The sequence below is a fragment of the Amblyomma maculatum genome, chromosome 9 (genome assembly GCF_055883805.1).
Source record: "Amblyomma maculatum isolate TAMU_Amacu chromosome 9, ASM5588380v1, whole genome shotgun sequence".
Lineage (NCBI taxonomy): Eukaryota > Metazoa > Arthropoda > Arachnida > Ixodida > Ixodidae > Amblyomma > Amblyomma maculatum.
The window spans coordinates 29,825,467-29,847,705 of NC_139352.1; the positions used below are offsets into that span (position 1 = coordinate 29,825,467).

A 22,239-nucleotide genomic window follows, 5' to 3' on the forward strand; every position below is an offset into this window, starting at 1 on the left:
GAGAAAATGCTGTGTTGCCCCTCGTCCCTCCTCTCGCACCTTTTTTAGTTCCCTCATTGCTCTTCTCAGTGCAGGGCAGCCAAACTGAAACCTTTCTTTTCAACTGTCCTCTCTTTCAGAAGTACTCGCTTTGTACATTTTGATTTCGACTAAAATATCAGCAACTCGGTTTTTTCTGATATATTTTGGACGCTTATAGACTTTTAACGCTACGCTTATTTTCCTTTTCTAAGTTCTCGCTATCACCGAGTATTTCAGGGGAACTCTCCGTTAACCGAAGCGCGTTTGCCCCATAGCTGAGTTCCGATAAGATAATGCTGTAATATACTTCTCTTTTGAGGAATAACGCTAGCTTTCTGACATTTTCTTGCGGAACGTGAAAAATAATCTTTATTCCAAACTTATCATTCAAGTTATTTCAGTGTCGTAGTCCTGATCCGCGGTAACTACCTAGCTTATGTAGACCTATCTATCTTCTTACCACTTATGAAAGAGCACTTAACAAGTGTAGATGGGGAGCCTCAGTTTACAAGCCGAGCAAACGCTTCGACCAGTGGACTTGACTTCGTCTTAACGAATATAAATATATTTGTCGAAACATTGACTCGGCTTGCCAACTGTGTTTCCCATATACACTTGTTGATAGCTCTTTCATAATCTGCAGCCATCTTCTTTCTCTCATTCTACACTGGATTCTTATTACTTGCAGCGTCGAAACATCAGTCGTAAATCAATATACATGTGGCAGCGATGTCCTTCTCATTAAGAAGACATGAGGTAGCGAAGTCACAATTGGTACCAACAATAGCTCAGACGTCAAAAGTCAAGGGGTGACCTGGGATCATGTGACTGCTATGGTTATACCGCACCAGACTTAACTTGGCTAGAAATCGCAACAAGGCACGACATACACCCGCAGTGGACTTGAATGGCTCCTCAGGGTTTCTTGTACAGTGGCCAGCGAAATCGGAAATTGCATCTAGAGCAGTAGAGCAAGCAAAATACTTCAAGAGGGAACAATGATGTGGAAACGTTCGATATATCAGAGTGTTTAGAAAAAACAAAACAGTAATTGAGATGAGAGAGCGCACGCGTTCTGCAAAATCACATGAAGCACGGCAAAGACACGAGCTGGTGAGCTATTGAAGGTGTAGTAGTTCGGAAAAGAAGGTATCCGGACCGAGATCTCACCACAGGCATGTAGTTTTTTTGCTATTTAGATTCAAAAACACGCCGCACTGGTTTTTATGGTATTCGTATAATTGCCCAATGTGAGATTTGTGCTGCTTCACAAGCTTTCACCATTCCTGTTGTCATATTCAATAAAGTACTTTAATGCATTATTGTGATGGTAGACTATTATTTTGAAGAATGAAGCCCGTTGGGTTTCATGACTGCTTTACTATTCATTGCGAACACAGAAAAAAAAAATTGAAATCAAAATTTGCTATGCATCGGAAGCTCAAACCATTCCAATCCACGTATGTATAAAAAATATTAAAATAAGTCGGTGTTAATTGTCGCACAATTAAAATATGGCCAATAGAGTAAGTGTTTCAAGTTTTTCCCACACATTCGAAAGAATATAAACGAGGATACATTCATACCGATTGAATAATGTGCATCTTGATGGGTATAGCTGCCAGTAAAGAATTCCCGCATAACCTTCGTGCAAGCTAACACTGCACAACTTAGAGAAACTCGCATGCTACATACAGCAGGAAAAATTCTTTATTATCTTAACCTTTCACCATTCTGGTTCGTTCGTAGTATTTTTTGTTTTCTTGCTCTTTGTTTTCTTGCTTTTTGTTTTTTTGTCCTTTTGTTTCTTGTCTTTTGCTTTCTTGTCCTTCTTTGATTTCTTGCTCTTCTTTGACTTCGACTTTGACGACTTTTTCTTTTTAGAGCTCTTAGTTTTCTCCGTCTTCGTTTTGCCTGTACCGCTTTCTGGCGGGATTGGCTCAGGGACGGAGGGCTGGGTGGTCATATTGTTTCCAAAGAAGTCTTTCACTTCGGGGCTCTCTTGAGGATAGCATCCTTCCTTCTCCGGCCCAAGATCCAAGCATACACCATCTGGATTATTATCCAGCTACAAGAAAAAAGTCAAAACCACATGGATAATTTAACAAGCATACACCATCTGGATTATTATCCAGCTACAAGAAAAAAGTCAAAACCACATGGATAATTTAACGACTCGTTTAGCACGTCATTCTAAGAATAGACGACTTCCAATGTTTTACGCCACAGAAACCCAAATGCAAAGCGCGAAACGGGAAATACGGCTTCGTTAGAAGAGTGTTGAAATTGCTTGACCATATATATTGGTCGTAAGCTCGGCCGGAAATTCTTTGTGCAGTGAATTTCGCCAAGTAATAGGCACAGCCTTGAAGTGTTTCGACCCATGAAGGTGCTCCTTTGAGAAAGATAGTAATCTATTGACCCCGCGCTATGTTACTTGTAAAAAGATGAATGATAGACTATTCATTTCACCTTTGACAAAATGCTTTCGAACATAAGTATGCATCTTAAGCGTACTATTAACATACGTGTAGTTACTGTTCTGAAGCTACCTAAGTGTGTGTGACAGGTGAAGAATCACAAGCCAACATGCAGCTGAATACATCAATGTGACAACGACGATATAATGGTCTTTAAGTTGGTGTTATAACATGTTGACGAACGCCTGCGTCTCAGTTCCTCTACTTCTTTCCTTGAAGACAACTTCACAAAAAGAAACTCGTTAATTCAGATGGCGCTACGTCGAGCATAATGGGTTTCGCGGATGGGAATGACAGAAACATACCCGTGCATTCTACTAACATGCAAGATGTATTTCTTATACAATTTTTTTAATGATATACAATTTATGCAGAGTCCGTAATAGAAAAAATCCGATTGTTACCGTGAGGATTACGCTCCTTGAAAAAAAAACGACAAATAATAAACTCTTACTGTTATTGTATTTAGCAGGCATGCTGTATACTAGCGCAATAGCAATAATAGCCGAGCAGATGACCTGGACCAGCAGTTTACTATGGCAGAAAACGCTGAAGTTTTTGCAGACATAAATCTACTTAGGTATTGAAAATTTAATTCACAGGAAATGATTGCGTGTTGAAATGAACGTGAAGCCTTCATTTCGAATAGTGGCATATAAACAACTGCCGATACTTGCTGAGAACTTGTATCAGGCAGTCATATATTGTAGTTACCCAATATTACACGACTGATGTATGTCGCTCATTGCACATCTGTGGTTGCTATATTTACATTTAACAGTGCTGCGTTGATGACTGTATCCAATCATTATTGATTTTAGGAAACAAAAACGGCCAGAACTGCTTCTCGGAGCAGTACTTTGAAGGTTTATGAGGTATAGTATGAATTATATAGAAAACAAGGGCACAGTGATAACATTAGCTGCACGAAAAAACAAAGTTGTAGTTTTGAAGTACACGCAGAACATTTTCTGATACACCGCTTGCGCCAAAGCAACGGCACACCCCGATGTGTAACCTGTCCAACGTTTACGTAATCTCATGATATATATTTTTCTTCTGAGAAAGTTATGATGAGCCGTACCGTGTCACTGGTGCAAGCTATTGTCAGTTTATGGAGCGCGTGGCGTCATAGAAGGGACTTTGTCGTTTATTTCAGACAGTGATGCTAAAGGCGCTTCGATTAATCTTTTAAACAGTGCGGTACATTTAACCCAAATGTCTTAAATCTCCTGTGAGAGACATTTTGAGAAAACAATTGCTCGTTTGTTTCACTTTCTGTAATACAGGAGTTTTGCTAATGTCGCAATGGAACTAAAAAGGACAGTGTCTATAACAGGAGCTCATTCCTTGACCTTCAATGAATGACCAACATATTAAAAAACAACATTTACACCTATATAAGAAAAATGTGTTCATTTTAACTATATACCTTTATTGCGCTCAAGGAAAGATGTACACGTGTGAAGTGCCAGTTTTTGCCGTGATAGCTGTGAGTGGTGACTTCCACCGCGATAGCGTACATCTTCGAATTTGCCCGTGCCACCGAACAATCAGCTCTATCGCAGCCGACAGCAGCCATCTATTATTGCAGTTTCTTGGCAGACACCATGATTTGATGTGCAAATGCCGTACAGCCTGAGTCGCTTTGGGACGTTAAACTCCATAAGCCAAACCAAAGCAGAGAACAATTTACTTAGGTGAATACAAGCCTTGAGTTTAAGTAGGATCAGCTACTCCACGTTGTACCTTGCCCTCAAGGTAGCAGGAAGACACAAGATAATTAGCCTAATTAGAAGATGAGTCCAGCGGCCTTTAGGACTCCCAAATTGAACATCTACGGAGCCTCTCATAGCGCTCAGGGTGCTCAATATGTGAGGTAAGTACCAGAAGCGGTGCCCACCTCTCAGAGTGAGAGGCTGCGAATGGCAGGGGCAGGCAGGACAATCTTGCTCAAGTAAGTCTAAACCCGAATGGAAGTCCCGTTCCCTAGGTAGAGCTAGAGGAAGAGATCGGGGAGTTTCTAATTATTCCAGCCCTTCAAATGAATATGCATCCGCAACGTGGCCGATGTAGAAAGAAAATAGAGTACGAACAATTCAGCTCCGCTTCAGGGAAAACCTGAATAGGGGTAGCTTATGTAGACGCCGCAAGGGGCTGCTGGGGATACATGTTGGCCAAGATTGTAGATGGTCGGTTAAATACAATAAGGTCGCCACCCTAGATACCAGCTCTCATAAAATGGCGGATGAGACTTCTGTATCGCTGCCCTGCGTCGCGATGGACGAGAAATGTATTATAAGCGAGATCAGAACTGTGATTCAGAATTTTAGCAAGGACGAAGCTTCCCTATGGCAGTGAAGGTTCTCTGCAAACGTAATAAAGACAGGAAAATATTAGAGGAGCCTGCTTACACTTCCAAAATTTCATCTTTTCTTTCTTTTGTATGCTAATATGCCCGCCATCACATACTGTAAAACATCTACTCAACAAAAATCTCGAAATTCTTACCAAGGTGGGCAGAAAGTTGCCTAAAATCTTTTCAACACTTTGTCAGTGAGAATATACATCGATTTGTTGTCTGCGGCTTCTGAATTAGCCCAAGTTTCTTTACTGGGCTCGCGAGAGAATTGAGGTTGGCTTTCAACTACACCATGTTTCACTGAAGGCGGCCCTGACAAAAACGCTCAGCCCATTTCATGCAATATCTAACAGGAGGTGTCATCCGGCCCGTTATCACTATACTAACGATATGCTGCGAGGTCCCTATTGAGCATGGCAGGAAAAAGCGGCGGGAAAATATCCTTCAGCTTTCTGCTGGCTCGAACGGAAGCATAATTTTACACCGTTACTGTCTGCGCAGTTCTCCAATCTGAATTAGCAAGGTCATGTAATACTGCCGTGGGCAGCTATAGCTAAAACCTGCAATGCATCCGAAAGGAAACATGAACCGAGAGCGAACCATCAGCGTAATTGCAGAGGAATTTTGAACAAAATAAGAAAACTTTGGAGGCTATAGTAAATGATTTCGCTTTGGTTGACTTCAACGAAAAGAGCTTTTTAACCAAAATGGTAGATTGAGCGTTAAGAAATAGAAAGCGTACCGTATGTATTAGGGAACAAATGTGAGTTGATGAGGAAGAGGAGGAGGAGGAGGAGAAAAGGAGGGCGGAAGGCAGGGATGTTACCAAAAATAATTCAGGTTGGCTACCTTGTACTGATGAAGGGGAATGGTGGGATTAAAGGGGGAGGGTAGAAGAGGAGAGGAGGTGTAAGAGTCACAGTCTGTCAATCAGGCTAATCTCTCTTAAAAAGCGAACAAGTGCCTTGTAGGCTTTCAGCGCAGATGACTTTTGTGGCCATTATCCCAAGATCTTTCCTTCCGTTAAGGGGTGAGCGTCAAGACAATCCAGTGCAGTACGTAGCGTATGTCTTTCAGTTGCAAAAACAGGGTCCTCACAAAGGAGGTACTCAATCGTTTCGTCAACGCCACATAGTTCACACGCAGGGCTGTCAGCCATCCCGATCAAGAAGGCGTATTTGTTCGCGAAAGAAATGCCAAGGCAGAGGTGGCACAGTAACGTTGTTTCAAGATGTGTTCTGTGTTGGGGAATATGCAGGCGCAATCTGGAGTCCAATGCCTTGATGAGATTCTAGTTAAAATTAAGGGGAAGAAATGGGCATGAGAAGGGCATGTAATGCGAACGCAAGGTAGCCGTTGTCTCCAAGAGTGAGAGGCTAGATTTAGAGGAAAGGCATGCGTGTAAGGGGAGGGGGATGGCAGAGTATAATTATTGGCGCAGGACGATAGGCTCTTTGAGGAGATCAGATAGATGCAGTTTGCACAGTACCGCACTGATATGAAGGATATATTAGGTATTTACTCAGCGCTCGGCACAGAAAGGCGCATGATGAGGCATTTTAGGCGAATGTAAAAAACTATAAAGTTCATAAAAATAGTCAATGGCTTAACATCCGGTCTGTAGAAGTAGTTTCTGTTTAGTTAGCATGCAAGAAAGAGCCCAGCGCTGATGCGTGCTCAGTCGAGCTAGAAAGCGGATCCAATATATACCCCTTGTTCAGAGATGCTTGGTAATGATGCTGAAAACAAACATTTGAGGTAAAGACACGACATAACACTGCCAGAAAGGTTTTCTGTATGTGCTTGCCGGTAAATGTTTTATTCATAACTATTGAGGATGTCATTAGACATGTAAATATTGGTGTGCACAAATACACTTTAAAAATCTTGACAGTCAACCTTAATAATACCACAGTTAGGCAGACGGCTGAAATGGATATTCGTAGCTAACGATTAGCAATCGCCGCATGAAGTATTCTTATCGCGATTTCGCTTAGCGCTGAGGCCAAATAACGTTTGGTCATTAATTGTGAATATGAAAATCGCACTACGGTTGTGTGTTTGAAACTGCGTGCATCTAATCGAATGGCTATGCGGCCCAACTTCCCGGTAGGCGCTGCACGCCGCTGCTGGACTTTACTGTGCTCTGCAAATATCAATGCAGGGACGAGAATGTTAGTGCCATGGACGAGGTAGCCTTGAATTGCAGGCGCTGCATTCTTCCCTGTGCGGCGAGCTATATTCGAATTCCGCAACGTGAAGACAAATATATTGCGGATAATGATGGTCTCTAAATTAATATATATATGCCTTGCACTCGTAGACTGTCCGCTCCTTTAAATGCTTCAGTAACGAGCCCCTCACTTCCCTTTAAATTGTCTGCTTGTGTATATATTGTATATATATATATATATATATATATATATATATATATATATATATATATATATATATATATATATATATATATATATATATTTATATATATATATATATATATATATATATATATATATATATATATATATATTTATATATATATATATATATATATATATATATATATATATATATATATATTTCTCTGCCCCCTGCTACGCTTACCTTGCCTTGGAATACAATTGGTTACTCTTAGAGACCATCGGTTATCCTCTCATCGAGGTGCATACCCTGCCGCTGCCCGTTTGTTGTTCTTAATTTCGACTATAATAACATTAAATTGAGTTATTTCTCTGACCCACTCTGCGCGCTTCCTATCTCTTAACGTTATGCCTACCATTTTCCGTTTCATGGTCCTCTGCATTGTCCTTAAAGAGCAACTCCAGTGGGTTTTTCATCATTTTGTGTTTTTGATTGAATTATATTCTTCGGCATGTCCTCACTCCAATATAAAAACCATTTTTTCGAAATTCCAATGAAAAGTATTATTCAAAAAAAAAAAAATTGCAAATCGAAACCAAAACTGCTTTCACGGCCAGAAACGACGTCCCAGTTGACAAAATGGTGACGTCACACTCAGTATTAGAAAAACACTCGTACGAGCGTTCGATTGCGGAAACAAAGTACGGCAATTATGACAGAGCACATAAAATGTCTGAAGTAACCAAATACAAGCCTCAAAATTTCATGATCGCGCGGGGAATGGCCAGAAACGTTGGTGTACTGTTTGTGACGTCACAAACGCAGAGTTGCTTGCAGAAATCTTCTCAACTGAAGCCACGAAAACTGCACATTTTAAAATAGTTTTGAGCTCGAATGAATTATCCCATGGCAGCCGAATTTGGTAGGATGCGTCTGGGCAGAGAGGTCAACCTACAGTAAAATTGTTACCAGAGTACTGGTAGGATGCAACTGTTATAGTTTCCTCTTGAGTGATACCGTTAAGCTGCCGGTCATAATGCTTCAGTATCGTCCAAATGCGCTCCATTCCAATTTTATTCTCCTAGTTATTTCCCTTTTGTGGCCCGGATCTGTGGCCACTACCTGTCCTAATTAGACATATTTGCCTACCACTTCCCATGCTACGCAACGTATTTTAAACCGCTGTTCTTTTCCCAGGCTTTTCAGCATTACCGCAGTTTTCTCCATATTAATTTTTAGGTCTACCTTTCTGCTTATCCTGTCTCAAAAATTTATCATTAGTTTCATTTGATCACTTGAGTTACTTAACAAGGCAATGTCATCAGAGAATTGCAGATTACGGAGATATTCTCCATCTATCCTTATCCCTAACTGCTCCCATTCCAATTCTCTGAATACTTCCTCCAAGCAAGCCGTGAATAGTACTGCGGAGATCGTATCTCCTTGCCTAACACCTTTCTTTATGGGAATTTTGTTCCTTTCTTTATGCAGAATTATGGTTGCTGTGCAGCCGCTATATATATCTCCCAGCACTTTCACGTACGGCTCGTCTACCCCCTGATTTCGCAATCCCTGCATCACCGCAGAGGTTTCTAGTGAGTAAAATGCTTTTTCGTAATCAATGAATGCAATGTATAAGGGCTGGTTATATTCCGAGCATTTTTCTATCACCTGGTTCACGGTGTGGATATGATCGGTAGTAGAGTACCGTTTCCGAAACACTGCTTGATCCTTTGATTGATTGCAGTCCAAAGTTGTCTTGATTCTATTAGCGATTACCTTAGTAAATATCTCATACGTAACCGACAGTAAGCTGATTGGTCTGTATTTTTAAGGTGCTTAGCGTCGCCTTTCTTATGAATGAGGATAATTTTGGCGTTCTTGCATGGTTCCGGTATCGTCGATGACACCAGGCACTGCGTATACAGGGTGGCCAGTTTTTCTAGCCCGATATCCCCCCATCCTTCAACAATGGGCGACTTTACTGCCAAGGTAGGGAAAAAGCAAGCAGGAGACCAGGATGTTGGTGACTACGGCATTGGTTCTAGGAACAGCAGGGGGCGTTACTAGTTGAGATTGCAGAGCGCAATGACTTGAAAATCATGAATACCTTCTTCAGCAAACGGAAGAACCGGAAATAGACATGGAAAATTCCTGACGGGGAGACTAAAAATGAAATTCACTTCATACTGTGTTCAACCCCCGCCATTATGCAAGATGTAGAGGTAATCGGGAAAGTACGATGCAGTGACCACGGAATGCTAAGGTCCCGAATTAGTCTAAATCTGAAGAAGTAACGCAACACATTAGTAAGAAAGAAGCCCATCAATGAATTAGCGGTGAGAGCGAGGGCAGAAGAGTTCAAGTTCGAATAGATATTCAGCTCTAACCGAGGATGGCGACATTACTCTAGAAGAAATAAACAATAATTTCAGAGATATCATTACTGAGTGCACTGTAGCAGTAGGCGGTGGGATAGTTCGAGAGGATACCGGTAAGCTGTCTAAGGAGACGAAAGATTTTAATCAAACCCGCCAGAATATGAAAGCTTCCAGTGCAACAGACCAGCTATAATTGGCAGATATATCAAAGCTAATCAATAAGCGCGAAGTGGCTAATATAAGGAAGTATAACATGGAGAAAATTGAGCATGCTGTAAAGAGCGGGGGAAGCCTTGAAGCGGTGAAGAAGAAATTGGGCATAGGCAAAAATCAGATGTATGCGGTAAGGGATAAGGCGGGCAACGTCATCACGAAAATGGACAAGATGGTCAAAGTAGCTGACGAGTTCTATACTGATCTCTACAGTAGCCAAAGTAGTCGGGACCGTAATGAGATTGGAGGGAAGGAAAAACAGTCAGACGTTCCACCAGTGACGGTGGACGAGGTTTATGGTGAATTTCAATCACAGAGCAGGAGCACTTCCAGAGCAATGTTTTCTGCTCCTTTCGGAGCAATTGTCTTCCAAACGCAGATCCGGAACACGGATCGCGTCTTCCAAACGCAGAACGGGAGCAATTGCCGAGCAAGGGTCGCTCCGCGGAGCAGTCAAAACTGCTCCGCCGAAATCGGGGGAACCGACCGGAAGTTTGCGTGACGTGACTTTCCGAGCGACGCTTGCGCATGCGCTAGCTAGCGCATCCATTTCCGGTGGCTCGCCGCGTTGGCTTCTGCTGGTCTCTGCAACGCGCCGCTCCATAGCAGACGATCAGTATTTGCCGCCGCCATGGATGGTGATTCGCGTCGCGCTCTGGCGCTCGCTTTGCTTGAGGACAGCGAGTCGGAGAGCAGCAGTTCCGACTCATCTGTCGATGAATCAAGCGTCCGTGTAAACTCAAAGCCGCGCACGTTACAGCTCGGCTCTGGAAGACTGCAAACATTCGGTACGTGAACCGAAGTTTTCTTCCATATTAAAGAAAGTGCTGAAGGAGTCTTACCGTGTGTGTCCGCGCTCGGCTCTTCGAGCAAGGAGGATATAATTGCGTAAACGGCTAGTGTAACCTCCACATCAAAGGGAAGAAAGGCTGCAGGCTTGCAAAGCAGACGACGCGAGCGCACGAAAAGCGCGGGCAAGTGCAAGGAATGATGGGTACTTTCTCCGTCTCCGTTCGTTTAATGCTCGCGAGCGCCACCTACTTGCTCCGGCCGGAGCAAGAGTATTCGAAACGCAGAGTCTGGGAGCGGGCTCTCCGCCGGATTGAGGCGTTCTGTCATGGAGCGTGCGCGCTGCTCCTAGTTCTGCGATTGGAATTCGCCATAAGAAAGCAATAGAAACTATGAAGAGGGGGAAAGCAGCTTGAGAGGATCAGATAACTATAGATTTGTTACTTTGTTTATAGTGTAGATATGATCGATGGTAGAGTACTCTTTCCGAAATCCTGCTTTATCATTTGGTTGATTAAATTCTAAGGTTGTGCTGATTCTAGAAGCGATTATGTTGGCAAATATCTTGTAGGTAACTGACAGTAAACTGACTGGTCTATAATTTTCAAGTTCTTAGCGTCTTTAGATAATAAGTTAAATAAATTTTGTCAACTGTCTTACAAATGAAACTGATTCTCGATTCGTATCTTTCCTAAGACATGCCAGGAAATGGGGGTGGGGTGGGGTCGCTTCGTGCCGGCTGATCCTACCGTTCCTCTGTCCGTCGAGGTTGGAGCGATACCAGCAGCTGAGGCTCTACGTGGAGTCTCGAATGGGTGACGCGTACGCAGTCATCTGCCATTAAGGAAGGGCATCCCAGCTCTCAATTGAGTACGCTGAACAAGCGGTTTTGGTGCTTGAAAGCGTCCGAAAAAAGGATTCCCTTCATGTAAATCCTTCCAGTGCTGTCAATGCAATTGGGTACATGAAATGGGATAAAAGTGAACATAGAAGAAAAAGAGAACCCTCTTTCTAAACCAACGCTTGCGTACAAGAAGTGAAACTGCACGTTAATTTACACATACGGTCATTATTTCCTATTCCAGATATACATTTCAACTCGAAGTCAAGAAGAGTTTCCGTGTTTCTATGTGTCTATGCATTTACTGGACAATCACAACCGGCATAGCAGCGAGCGGTGCCAAGGAACCGTTCCTCGTCGTCCTCTACGCCTGCGGCCTGTCTCCTGCGCAAGGCTAGGGGTGGCATAATTCGTCTTGGTTTTGAAGCAAAGAGCTTGACTACGAGGAGCGGAACCGAGGTTCGCGTGAGCGCGGTGCACAGATTGGGCCAGTGACGTATGCCGTATGCTGCGACCAAGTGACGTCACAGCCAAGGCCGGCTGCGCAGCCCCCTCGCCAAGCTCTCCAGACGTTAATGCTTAAAAGGTGTGCGACTCCTCCTCATTAAAGAAAATAGTCTCCATCAGGGATCGAACCTCCACATCCCTTGGATCCCCAGCCGAGCGCTGTACCGCTGTGCCACGTCCCGGGTCGTGAAACGCTGTTCATAATTCCGCTTGTCTATCGAGAGGATGATAGCAGGCTTCCGCGAGTGACAGATACTGCGATTGCCGCGCAATTTGAAAGTACCAAAAACTAAAATAGTTGTCACTCAATTAGGGTGACGTTAAGGATGTGACGTCACCCATCTGCCGTCAGCTATGAAGACCAAACGGGAACGAGTGCGCTCCAACACCGCCGGGCGGCGCTTCTCCCTTCCGCGAGTGACAGTTGCTGCTTTTTTCATTTTCTGTAAATGAATTATAGAACGCCAGTGAACGTAGAAGCGTACGACATGGAAGCCAAGGATAGTTTAGCTGCTGGCGAACAGCGCAGAAGACTGGAGAAATTATCTTCTTCTGATCCCGAGGTAGTCAGTGCTTTTCGCTACATATATCCAGGGATAGCAGAGCTAAGCCATCTTTCATTTTTTTTTTCGCTTGATTTTTTTTTTTAGCATCAAAGAACGCTTTAACAGTCCTTTCTTTGCAATGTCACCCAAGGAATTGGGTTAATGCACCTCCCACGTATCATTAACGTAATCAATACGTAGGCAATTGTTTACCCCATGTGTTTCTAAGTGACTATATCAGCTGATTGAGATATTCAACACTGGTCCTTGTCTCTGCTCCAACCGCCTTTGATTCACCGCAGAACAATATGAACAGGTACCAACGCACCAAGATTTCAGTTTTTCCTACAGAAACGAGGGCATATGTGTGAGACTCGAGCGCAAATGCTTGCAGAATTGGTCATCGTACTGCGTTCTTGTTTCAATTGTGCTGTGTTTTATGATGGAGACTCGGAGATAACTGAATGAATTTGCTGCTTAAAAGGTAGAGGTTGCACAAATTTTTGACGAAATTTGAGTGTGCGAAATTAAGTACGGAAATAGTTCAAAGTTAGCATCTGAAGTAATAAAAGCATCAACTCCAAATTAGAAAAACGATATATTAGCGCCAGTAAAAGAGCAAAAAACTATAGGTATTGGAGAAGATATACACGCACAGGCTAGCAACAGAGACATGAAGTTCTCTTCGAGCCTTCCAATTCAGAATAGACTTGAATAAAATTAAGCCTGTGAGGCGGAATAACAGTTTATTTGTTGCATGAATTTTGTGTGTCCAGTTTACGGTTAACTAAAGACTGCTCGTATATATCGTCTTAAAGGGGTAGGGGCACCACATTTTTGCATTGTACGTTGTTTAGTTGCAAGTAGTGCGTGGCAATATTTAACCACTTATCATGGTTTTATATGCATGAAATCGCATTACATAATTTATTATCACATTATTAGTATGCAGCAGTTTCTATTTCCGTTCATAGTTACAAGTTTCTCGGCAGATGTCAAAAAACAAGACATAGGAATGAAATGTCACATGGAAGAAAAACACATGACGTCAACGAATACGCGCGTCGTCTGCCCTATTTGTAGTATGATTCCGCCATGAGAGCAAGGCGGAGTCATACTGCGGAAACAGTTGGTCAACTGCATTCTAAAACATTATGTTTGCGTCGTATTGTCACACCGCGCCAACATGAACAGCTCGAAAACATGTCCTTATCGCCCGCCGATAGCTGCCACCAACTTGCTCTCTGACCGTTAGGCAACACCGTAACAAAGCGCGGAGACCGGTCGCTCGTAGCAGTGCAGATGTTGGGATCCGTTCCTTTCGCTACAATTTCTCCCCGATTCTTATGCTATCGAGAGGCTGCGAACAATTAAATAACAGAAGAGGCCTTGACTAAGAAGAGAGGGTGTAAACGCTCGCCAATTTATTCTTCGCATCGTACTGATCGAGGCCTCGCCTTCGTGCACCGCTGTAATCACCACTTTTACGTGCATAGAAAATTTGCATATTTTAGCGAATGAAAATAGCCATCGATTGTAGTTTTCCAACAGTGAAAGGAACATTTACATTCCAGGACGCGCGCTTCATCAACACGAAGCGTCTTGTGATCCGGTGCATCACACAATAAAATTGGCTTGCTAAGATGTGTCTTTGGCGACCGTTTTTAACCGTAATAATTTGCTCTTCACAAGCAGTACCAACGAATGTTGCGAGCTGCTTACAGCATTTCTCGGTGCGCCGAGCAATGCTGTAAGCAGCTCGCAACTCTCGTGGGCACTACTTATGGAGAGCAAATTAAGCCAGTTAAAAACGGTTGCCGAAAACACGCCTTACCAAGCCTATTTTATTGTGTGATAGGTTTCCTAGTAAAGTGATGGCGAAAGACTACATTCTGTTACAGTACTGACCCATCCTGAAGTGCCGTTCGGCAAAACCGACTAGGCCTAGCGACAAGAGGAGCGCCGTCCATTGCCCGGTTCCCGCGGAAGGAGCCGTCTCAGAAAGCTTCATACTTGTGCAGGCATGCTACAGTTGCACGAGTGTAGCAGGCAGTCTTGATAAGATTTGTAATTTCTGGTACGAAGCCAAGAAGTGGTATATGCTTTCGCCCCCCGGCCACTCCGGCCTCATTCACGGCGACCAACAGGAATGTCATCCGCTGACCATCTCGTCGCCGTCGGCGGCAGCGTTCGGAAGTTTTATTAGAGCCAAAGTGTCGCCCGTGCTCTCGAACGTTGTCCTGCTGGTATACGCAAGGGCACTACAGAAGAGCCGAAAAGATCCGACCAGCAATAGCAAGGTTGCATGGGCTAACGGCAGCGTATATTTCAAAAGTAAAAGAACCATGTGAAACGTCCGGAAACTTTGCAATGACGTCACAAATACTAGATTATGCTTTGTTCAGAGAAACTACGTCACAGTCGGTGAGTCGGCGATACGCCCAGAATATGAGAGCGAGTTTTTCGACAAACTTTAAAATATGATTAAAATATTTTCTACTCATTCCTATAGTTTCATACTGCTCTTCACACACAAATCAAGCGCATGAAAATCTTTGAACAATCTTGTAATTTGGTCTCTCTACCCATCTATCTTAGCAAAGACATGAGGACACTCTGCGTGTTTTCAATGACTTATCTTACCTTGCATTTCGTTCCATTTCTGTAGTATCCCATCATCCATTTGCCGTTTCCGAGATCAGTGCAATAGTAGTTGCAGCTGCTTACTGGTTCCTGTGGAAGGATTAGAACCAATTGCTACAACCGCAAGTTAAGGCACTGCAGGAATAAATTAGAGCGATAGGCAAGGCCTCGCAGTTAATGGAGACCGAAACGTCGACGGCGGCAGCGCCGCAGAAAGAACGGGCAGGGCGGACTAGAGACAATCCTCCTCCAGCAAAAATATAAGATGTTTCGAACATGATCTAGAAATCCGCATGCAAGGATTGGAAAATTTCACATAAACACATTATGACTGCTTTGGAACACCTAAACGCTACTACGGTAGAGATGTGCGCCGATATGGCAGACGACAAGCCAATTCAGTTGATTTAGCAAGAAATTCATAACCATAAATATAACTCTGCATTACAAGATAAATACCGTCTGGCAGTGGAGTGTAGGTGCTTCGGTCGCGAATGCGTCACATTCCAAAGGTTTCTGATGAACAGTGACAAAAACGAAGTAATTTCTTGACCGGAGTGCAGTAAGCCCATCATGCTAGTGAGTTACAAATCGTATGCGGGACGAGATGACAACGCGCGAGTGGTCACAAATGTCAGAACAAATATTCGGATGTTTTAGCATTATATCACAACACATAGATTTATATATTGATAGAGATAGTCCTGCCAAAAATAAAAATCACAAGTCTATTTATTCACGATGTATACAGCCTCCCGCGCGAAAAATATCCATGCGGCTTCGATTAATTTTTCGGAAAGGCGCGAGTGATAAGGGAGGAGCCCTCTTAGTAGTAGCAGACTTTAACGCTTATCAGCCGGCATAGAGGTATAGATTCACCAAGGTAAGTGGACGTTAACTATGGGACAGGATTCAACCGAATGGCTTAGTACTTCTGACGGATCCCCTGAAACCGACTCGCTAGGGCAACAGTGTTTCAATTGACACGTTCCCGTACTTAACTCTGGCCGGAAGCCGCGTCTCTTTTACGCCAGAGCAAAAAAGGGCTACATAATGGGCTTTTGCCGCACAAGGCCGACTTATTGTTGCCAGATGATGGAAAGGATTACTGCCACATCGGAGCAACTATTTGAGACCTATGGCCCCTTTCCCAAACATTTCACCCCATAGAGCCGAGCACCAGGCCGGGGGAAAGCTTTTACGCATTGAAAAGCTGGTGGGTACCGGACGGCACCAGTGATCGAACCTGGCACCTCCCGAACACGAGGCGGATGCTCTACCACAAAGCCACGCTTAGGTCCCTTGGGCAACGATTATAAGAATAATGAAATTTTGGTACACAAAGGCCCACCGATTGTCCGCACCAAGAAGGTAACGTCGCCGAACTGGGAGAGTTTCCAAAATGATCACAAAGTTAGAGAGGTACGTATCCGTTAAGGTAAATAATCGGTTCAAAGGAAGGGAAATCAGTAAAGTTGACAATTAGAGTAAAGGCTCCTTCAGTCGGTTGGTGTATTAACGGAAGAGGTGGAAGTTGACGAGGATGATGAAGGAGCAGATAGTCACCTGATTAGTCTATGGCGTAAGAAGAGTCTAAAAACTCAACTCATGAAAAAAACGGGAACAGGAATATGCGAAGACAATTTGTCGTACACAACAAGAAAATCAAAGAGCACGCGCTAGAGTTAGCGAGACAAAACGGGGGCCAGTTTTGCGAAAAGGTGGGCAGAGACATCGAAAATCAGGTACAGGGCACTTGCTTCGGAATCTTCAATATCCTAACAAGTCTAATCTGGAGGTCAGGCAACATCTTCACTGGCTAAAAGATAACTTTGACGAACGACGGATACTATGATATCCCAAGACCGGGACAGGTATTTGGGCTGCAGAAACTGTAGAGATCAACGATTGCGCGATTTCGGGAGCGAGGAAAACCCGGAGCTTGAGAGCCCGTCAACGGTTGCTGAACTCCGGCCGGAATTCGATTGAGAACTAAGACTGCCGCAGGTCCGGACGGGATCAGCGATCGAATGCTAAGAAAATTCTTAGGCGACGCAAACCATCAGCCCAATATTGGTTTTATGCTGGTAATGCCCTGGTCCCATTTTGGGCCTGATGTTGTCAAAGCAGTGCAAATACTTGGCTCATGAATTGGGCTGTCTGGGTTGGACGCCGCGTTCATCCGACATCTCGCAGCCTTCAGGTAGGAGTGTTGCCAGGCTAGTCGGCTGTCGGCAACATAGACGGACGCGAAAATCGTGTTCTTCCCGAAACCGGGGAGCGAGCCGAAATTCGAGCAGCTGCATCCCACCTCGCTAACTCGTGCGTGGGAAAACATATGGAGCATAACATTCAGGCCCGGCTGAACTGGTCTTTGGAGGACAACAATATCCATCCGAACACTGTGATTGGATTTAGACCTACTTTGTCCACATGCGAGATAATGTTTCAGCTAAAACATCAGAAAATAAACAATTCAATACAAGAAACCAAGATGATGGTAGGTCTAGGCGTGTCAAAGATTTTGAGATAACATAAAACATTCGGTCATTCTGCAAAATCAGAGTGCGGTAAACCGAGGAAGTCGCAGATACAACTAAATACGCGATTTCCTCAGACAGAACGGCAAATATCAGCATCGGGCACACACTGGGGAGAATGTTCGAGTGGGCAACAAAGGCACAGCGCCGGAATCACTGTTGGACCCGATCCTGTTTTATAGCGTCATGAATGGCGTCCCCGCAAGACGGACGAACTTCTGGGGCAAAATCACACATTGTGCGCATATGACCTAACTGTTGATATGCAGGAGCACTGACGGACAAATTGAGCAGACACTCCAAGGGACAATCGATGTCATATAAAATATACTTAGATCCGATCGGGCTCAGGTGCTTGGCCGATAAATCGAAAGCGCTTCTTCTGGCGTCAATAGGATCGTCCCATCGCCGGTGTGTATAGTAGGATGGACAGTACAATCCAGAAATAACAATCAGGGTCAATGGTGGCGTTAAACCAACAGTGGGAAGCATTCGAGTTCTGCTATTACTGATTCAGACCAACGGCAGCAGTTCAGAAACAATTCAGAGGTTAAAGGCTAGCGAGAGTCAATGTTGTAGATTCCTGAAGCGGATTGAAAACATTTCGGGCGTGAAAGAATCTAATCTCCTTAGGCTTACATAATCTTTCGTAGTCGGCAGGATAATGTACGTGGCTCCGTACATGCAACGACACAAAGCGGAAAACGACAACCCCGACATTCTCATTCGTGAACGAATCAAAACTGCAATAGGTATTCTACCCATTACATCGAAGAGCCGGATGTATAAACAAAGGGTCACAAAAACCCTCTAAGAGCTCACTGAGGTTGCAATGACCTCGCAGTACTAGTGAATGCAGCGCATTCGTACTGGTTGTAGTATTCTGGAGACACTGAAGCACAATCGTCGATCTTGCCCCAGATCTACTGGCATGATTCCAAGGCAGGTCAGGGACAAACTAAACATACTTGCACTCTACAAACGCATGCATTCCTTCTACCATGAGAGCTGGAGGAAGGATGCTGCAGTGTTGTAAAAAGCCCGTTATGAGTGCAGACATGACGTCTTGTATAGATTCCTCACTGCGCGGACGGTATGCGTCAGGTTTCGGTAACAACTAGGAACAATGGGAGATCAACAATGCTCCAGCACCCAACAGTCGACTGCAAAGGAGGCGGAAGAGTTGGCCATTGCGCTAGCTCTAACTCAACAACAGGTCGAAATTATTGCAAGTGACTCAAAGTCAGCGATTCGCAACTTTGATGCGGGCCGTATATCAGCCACAGCAGCACAAGTGTTGACCAGCGGCCCATCACCGGCAGGGAAAATCATGCTCATTTCGACACCGACGCTGCAGGGGTTGAGGGAAAAGAGAACGCTCATGTAGTAGTCAGGGATCGGCTACATTCAGGGATCCCAGTGGCTGTCATGCGCAACCCCATCCCTCATGTGCAATAGGAAGCCCCTGCAGTTGGATGATCTTAATGCGTACCAAGACATCGCAAATTCGTTATCAATTAAGCAGAGCAGTACTTCCAAAAACGTGTAAACAACTCACCAAAAGTGATGAGATTGCTTGGCGTAAGCTACAAACTGGAGTATTCCCGAACCCTCATCTTTACAGCAAATGGCACCCGGAAATTTTCAGCCCAAGGTGCAAACGCTGCGACGATAGAGCGGAAATGATTCACATGTATGGAAGTGTCCTTGATTTGGAGAACCTTGCAGAACAGACAAGTCTTTGGAAGCAACAGCAAAAAAAAAAAACAGGACAACGTGAAATCATCCGTCTTTTCCCGGAGAAGTCCGGTCGACAGCTGAAGGGAAGGACAAAGCTGAGACCTAACTCTGCCTCGGATCACCGCCAAGCTTTTGACGGGTACAAATAAATGTTATTTCTGTCTCATTTTGCGTTTGCACGAACACAACGTTTAGGCATTGAATTTATAAAAGAGCATCCTATGCTTGTATCTTTACTTTAAATATTCAGGAATATGTTTCATCATGATATTCATCAGTAATACTTCTGAAGGACGATTTTGCGTAGACAGAAATGCTTTGGTTTTACGATGTTCTTTTTTTTTAATGGTGCTTGAAAAATTCTTGACTTCAGCGCGTGTTGAAGTGAAAAGAACTTACAACTTGAGGTACCCCTGGATCACAACCACGTACAACTTCCCCCGTTGCATGGAGTGCTGGAAGCGACATGGGGAATATTTTATTACTGTGATTCAAGTTTATTAGTGCAATAAAAATTCTACAAGCTGTGTCGCAACCGCTGCAATTCATCTCTTGCCCCTCTCCTTGCGGTCGTCGGTTGTACACACGATGTACCGTTAAGAACAAGGGCAACCAGAGGAAAAATAAAATAATGCTCTCTGCTCGTGTACCAATATGCAAACATAATTCCTGGCCACGGATTGGAGGCACTATCGCTTGCGCATCACATCCTTTGAGGAGAACGTGATTATTTCCATGTTTTTGTACTATGAAGTTCGAGCCTCTTACGTTATAATCTGCTGATTGGCCTTACTTAAACCTATATGATAAATGCAGTAATGCACGCCGAGAATTCGCCGATGGGTATTAAGCTTAAGAGTAAAAAAATTGGCGACGATTACGGACTTCCTATGCGAAATTTGAGCGCAGCATTCAGCTGTTTCAGCTTTCCGATAGATTGAGGAAAAAATTATAGTAAGACGTGCATGTATATAATAATAACAATATTAATAATAATATTATTATTTGGTACACAGGTAGAGAAGTAGGCGCACTATGTGTCACACTAGTTTCTGTGGACACCTTAACCGTGCCGTAAGGGAAGAGAGGAAGATAGGATTGAAAATGGAAACAGAGAAAGAGGAGCCGTAGTGGAGGACTACGAAGTAATTATACAGACAATTGGTCACGAGGGACAACGGCGGCGGATACGACGACGCGAAACCCAAGAACGGGCGCCAAAGACCTTAATGCTGAAACGGTGCAATTCGAGATATTTTTAGAAACGCGAAGTTTTTTTTTTTAAATTTTTACCGTGTTGAACTAGGTGCATATACGCAAGCTAGAACAAAATATGTTTTTCTGTGTGAGTGTAGGAATTCTCGGTTGCTGAACATGTTACCCTGCAGTTTGTTGTGGTCGCTAGCATTATTCATGAATTATCTTTGCAATGTGTAGAATGTGTGGTCACGTCTTCCACTTGAGCTCTGAAGCGTGCCTTTCATAATTAATTCACAAACATGAAAAGACGAACAATCTGTCACACTTGTTTCTGTGAACACATGAATCATCTTTGATGTCACGTTTGCGACTTGAGCTGTTAGGCGAGCCTTTCATAATTGGTTCACAGGAATGGAAAGGAGCGGTATCTGTCACACATGTTTCTGTGGTTACTTGAATTGCGCCGTAAGGGAAGGAAGGAAGGGGGGGGGGGGGGCAAAGCGGAGCTGGTTACGAGGGTCAACGTCGACGCCACGAAACCCAGGGACGGGCGCCAAAGAGCTGCTCTCTAAAAAGTAGGGAAATAAGAGTATAGCGTCATATAAATATTATGATCACAACTACGGCGATGGTACACTTTTTCCTTCACATATTTTCTTCGAAAAGCAATCCAAGAGCACTGCAGAAACTGCACTGGAGTAATGCGAAAGCCTGAGCGTTGCTGCTGCGCACGGTGCATCGCGCATCCAATGTATAGTTTTCGGTAGCGAAGCCAGGGCTCAGGCCGCACAGGGGAAATTTCCTTGCCTTGACGCGCGTTTGTGGCAGTGCTCCTGCAAGTGAGTGGTTGTACGGTGCGCCACCGCTCCGGTCGCATGGCCTTCATTACCGCGTTCGTTTTAATTTTTCAGCATGCATTGCATTATTGCTACGGAGTCACTTTTTATCGCATTCTTGTACAAAGCGAAAACCTTGAGACCCAAAAAGAAGTCCGCCTGGTGGCTGAGGCGGAAAAGAATCAGTGTATTGTTTCGCGCTTCTAGTCGCAGAATTTCAGCTCCCTATTCGGGTCGGCGTACCTAAGTGCGCGAGTAGGGGAACCTCCTTTATCTGCTTTAATAAAGTTTGCAATCAGAAAATCATCACGATCCAAGCACACGTAAAAGTAAACAGCAATATTGCTGCATATCTGAGTTCAAAACCTATTTAGAAAGTGGTGCCTCAGAGGACCCGGGGAAGTCTCAAGCTGCAAAAGGAAACATTATCTTCGCTCTGTTTAAAATTTCCCGGAACAACAAGTGATGAACTATACTGTGAACCCGATATCACCAGCGTTCTACTTAAGGCTTAAAGGGATTCGTTAGTCTCATTTATGATTTCGTAAACATCGACACTGCTCACTGTCAGTGATACCAGCGAAAATAGTCAATATTCTATATCAGTAATGTCACCTTGAAGGAGGAATACGCAGAGCAATCCCACGGTAGCCATTTTTTCCTGCGTGGCTTAGTTCCCGCTGAAACTATCAAGGAAAAGAAGTATGTTTTATACTCCGCAGAAAGTAGCCAAGCATGATTCGCCGACTAGTAGTGCTGACGTCATTCTGTTATAAAAAT

The 22,239-nt window shown here is 43.9% G+C and overlaps 1 protein-coding gene and 1 long non-coding RNA gene across 2 annotated transcripts in view; one reads left to right on the forward strand and one right to left on the reverse strand.

The window, feature by feature from the left end:
- The window catches only part of LOC146178722 (uncharacterized), a 29,794-nt gene extending 16,469 nt beyond the window's left edge, over positions 1 to 13,325 (forward strand). The window contains exons 3-4 of the long non-coding RNA XR_014700636.1: positions 8,716 to 8,819; positions 11,693 to 13,325. This is a non-coding gene — a long non-coding RNA (uncharacterized LOC146178722). The remainder of the gene's footprint in view (positions 1 to 8,715; positions 8,820 to 11,692) is intronic.
- LOC146178723 (uncharacterized) lies at positions 1,714 to 22,196 on the reverse strand. Its single transcript, XM_084578480.1, has 4 exons — positions 22,075 to 22,196; positions 19,823 to 19,878; positions 15,144 to 15,233; positions 1,714 to 2,089 (listed from the first exon to the last, which is right to left on the reverse strand). Exons 1-4 carry the CDS (start codon positions 22,112 to 22,114, stop codon positions 1,748 to 1,750), a joined length of 528 nt encoding a protein of 175 aa, XP_084434606.1. The 5' UTR covers positions 22,115 to 22,196; the 3' UTR covers positions 1,714 to 1,747.
- Positions 22,197 to 22,239: the final 43 nt, after the last annotated feature.

Bases quoted from the DNA above. Each gene is read 5' to 3' on its own strand.
- LOC146178723 (XM_084578480.1), bottom strand. From the start codon at position 22,114: ATGGCTACCGTGGGATTGCTCTGCGTATTCCTCCTTCAAG. The intron at 19,879-22,074 runs GTGACATTACTG...TGTCGCTTCCAG, and splicing joins CTGCGTATTCCTCCTTCAAG to CACTCCATGCAACGGGGGAA. The intron at 2,090-15,143 runs GTAAGATAAGTC...TTTTTCTTGTAG, and splicing joins GAAATGGAACGAAATGCAAG to CTGGATAATAATCCAGATGG.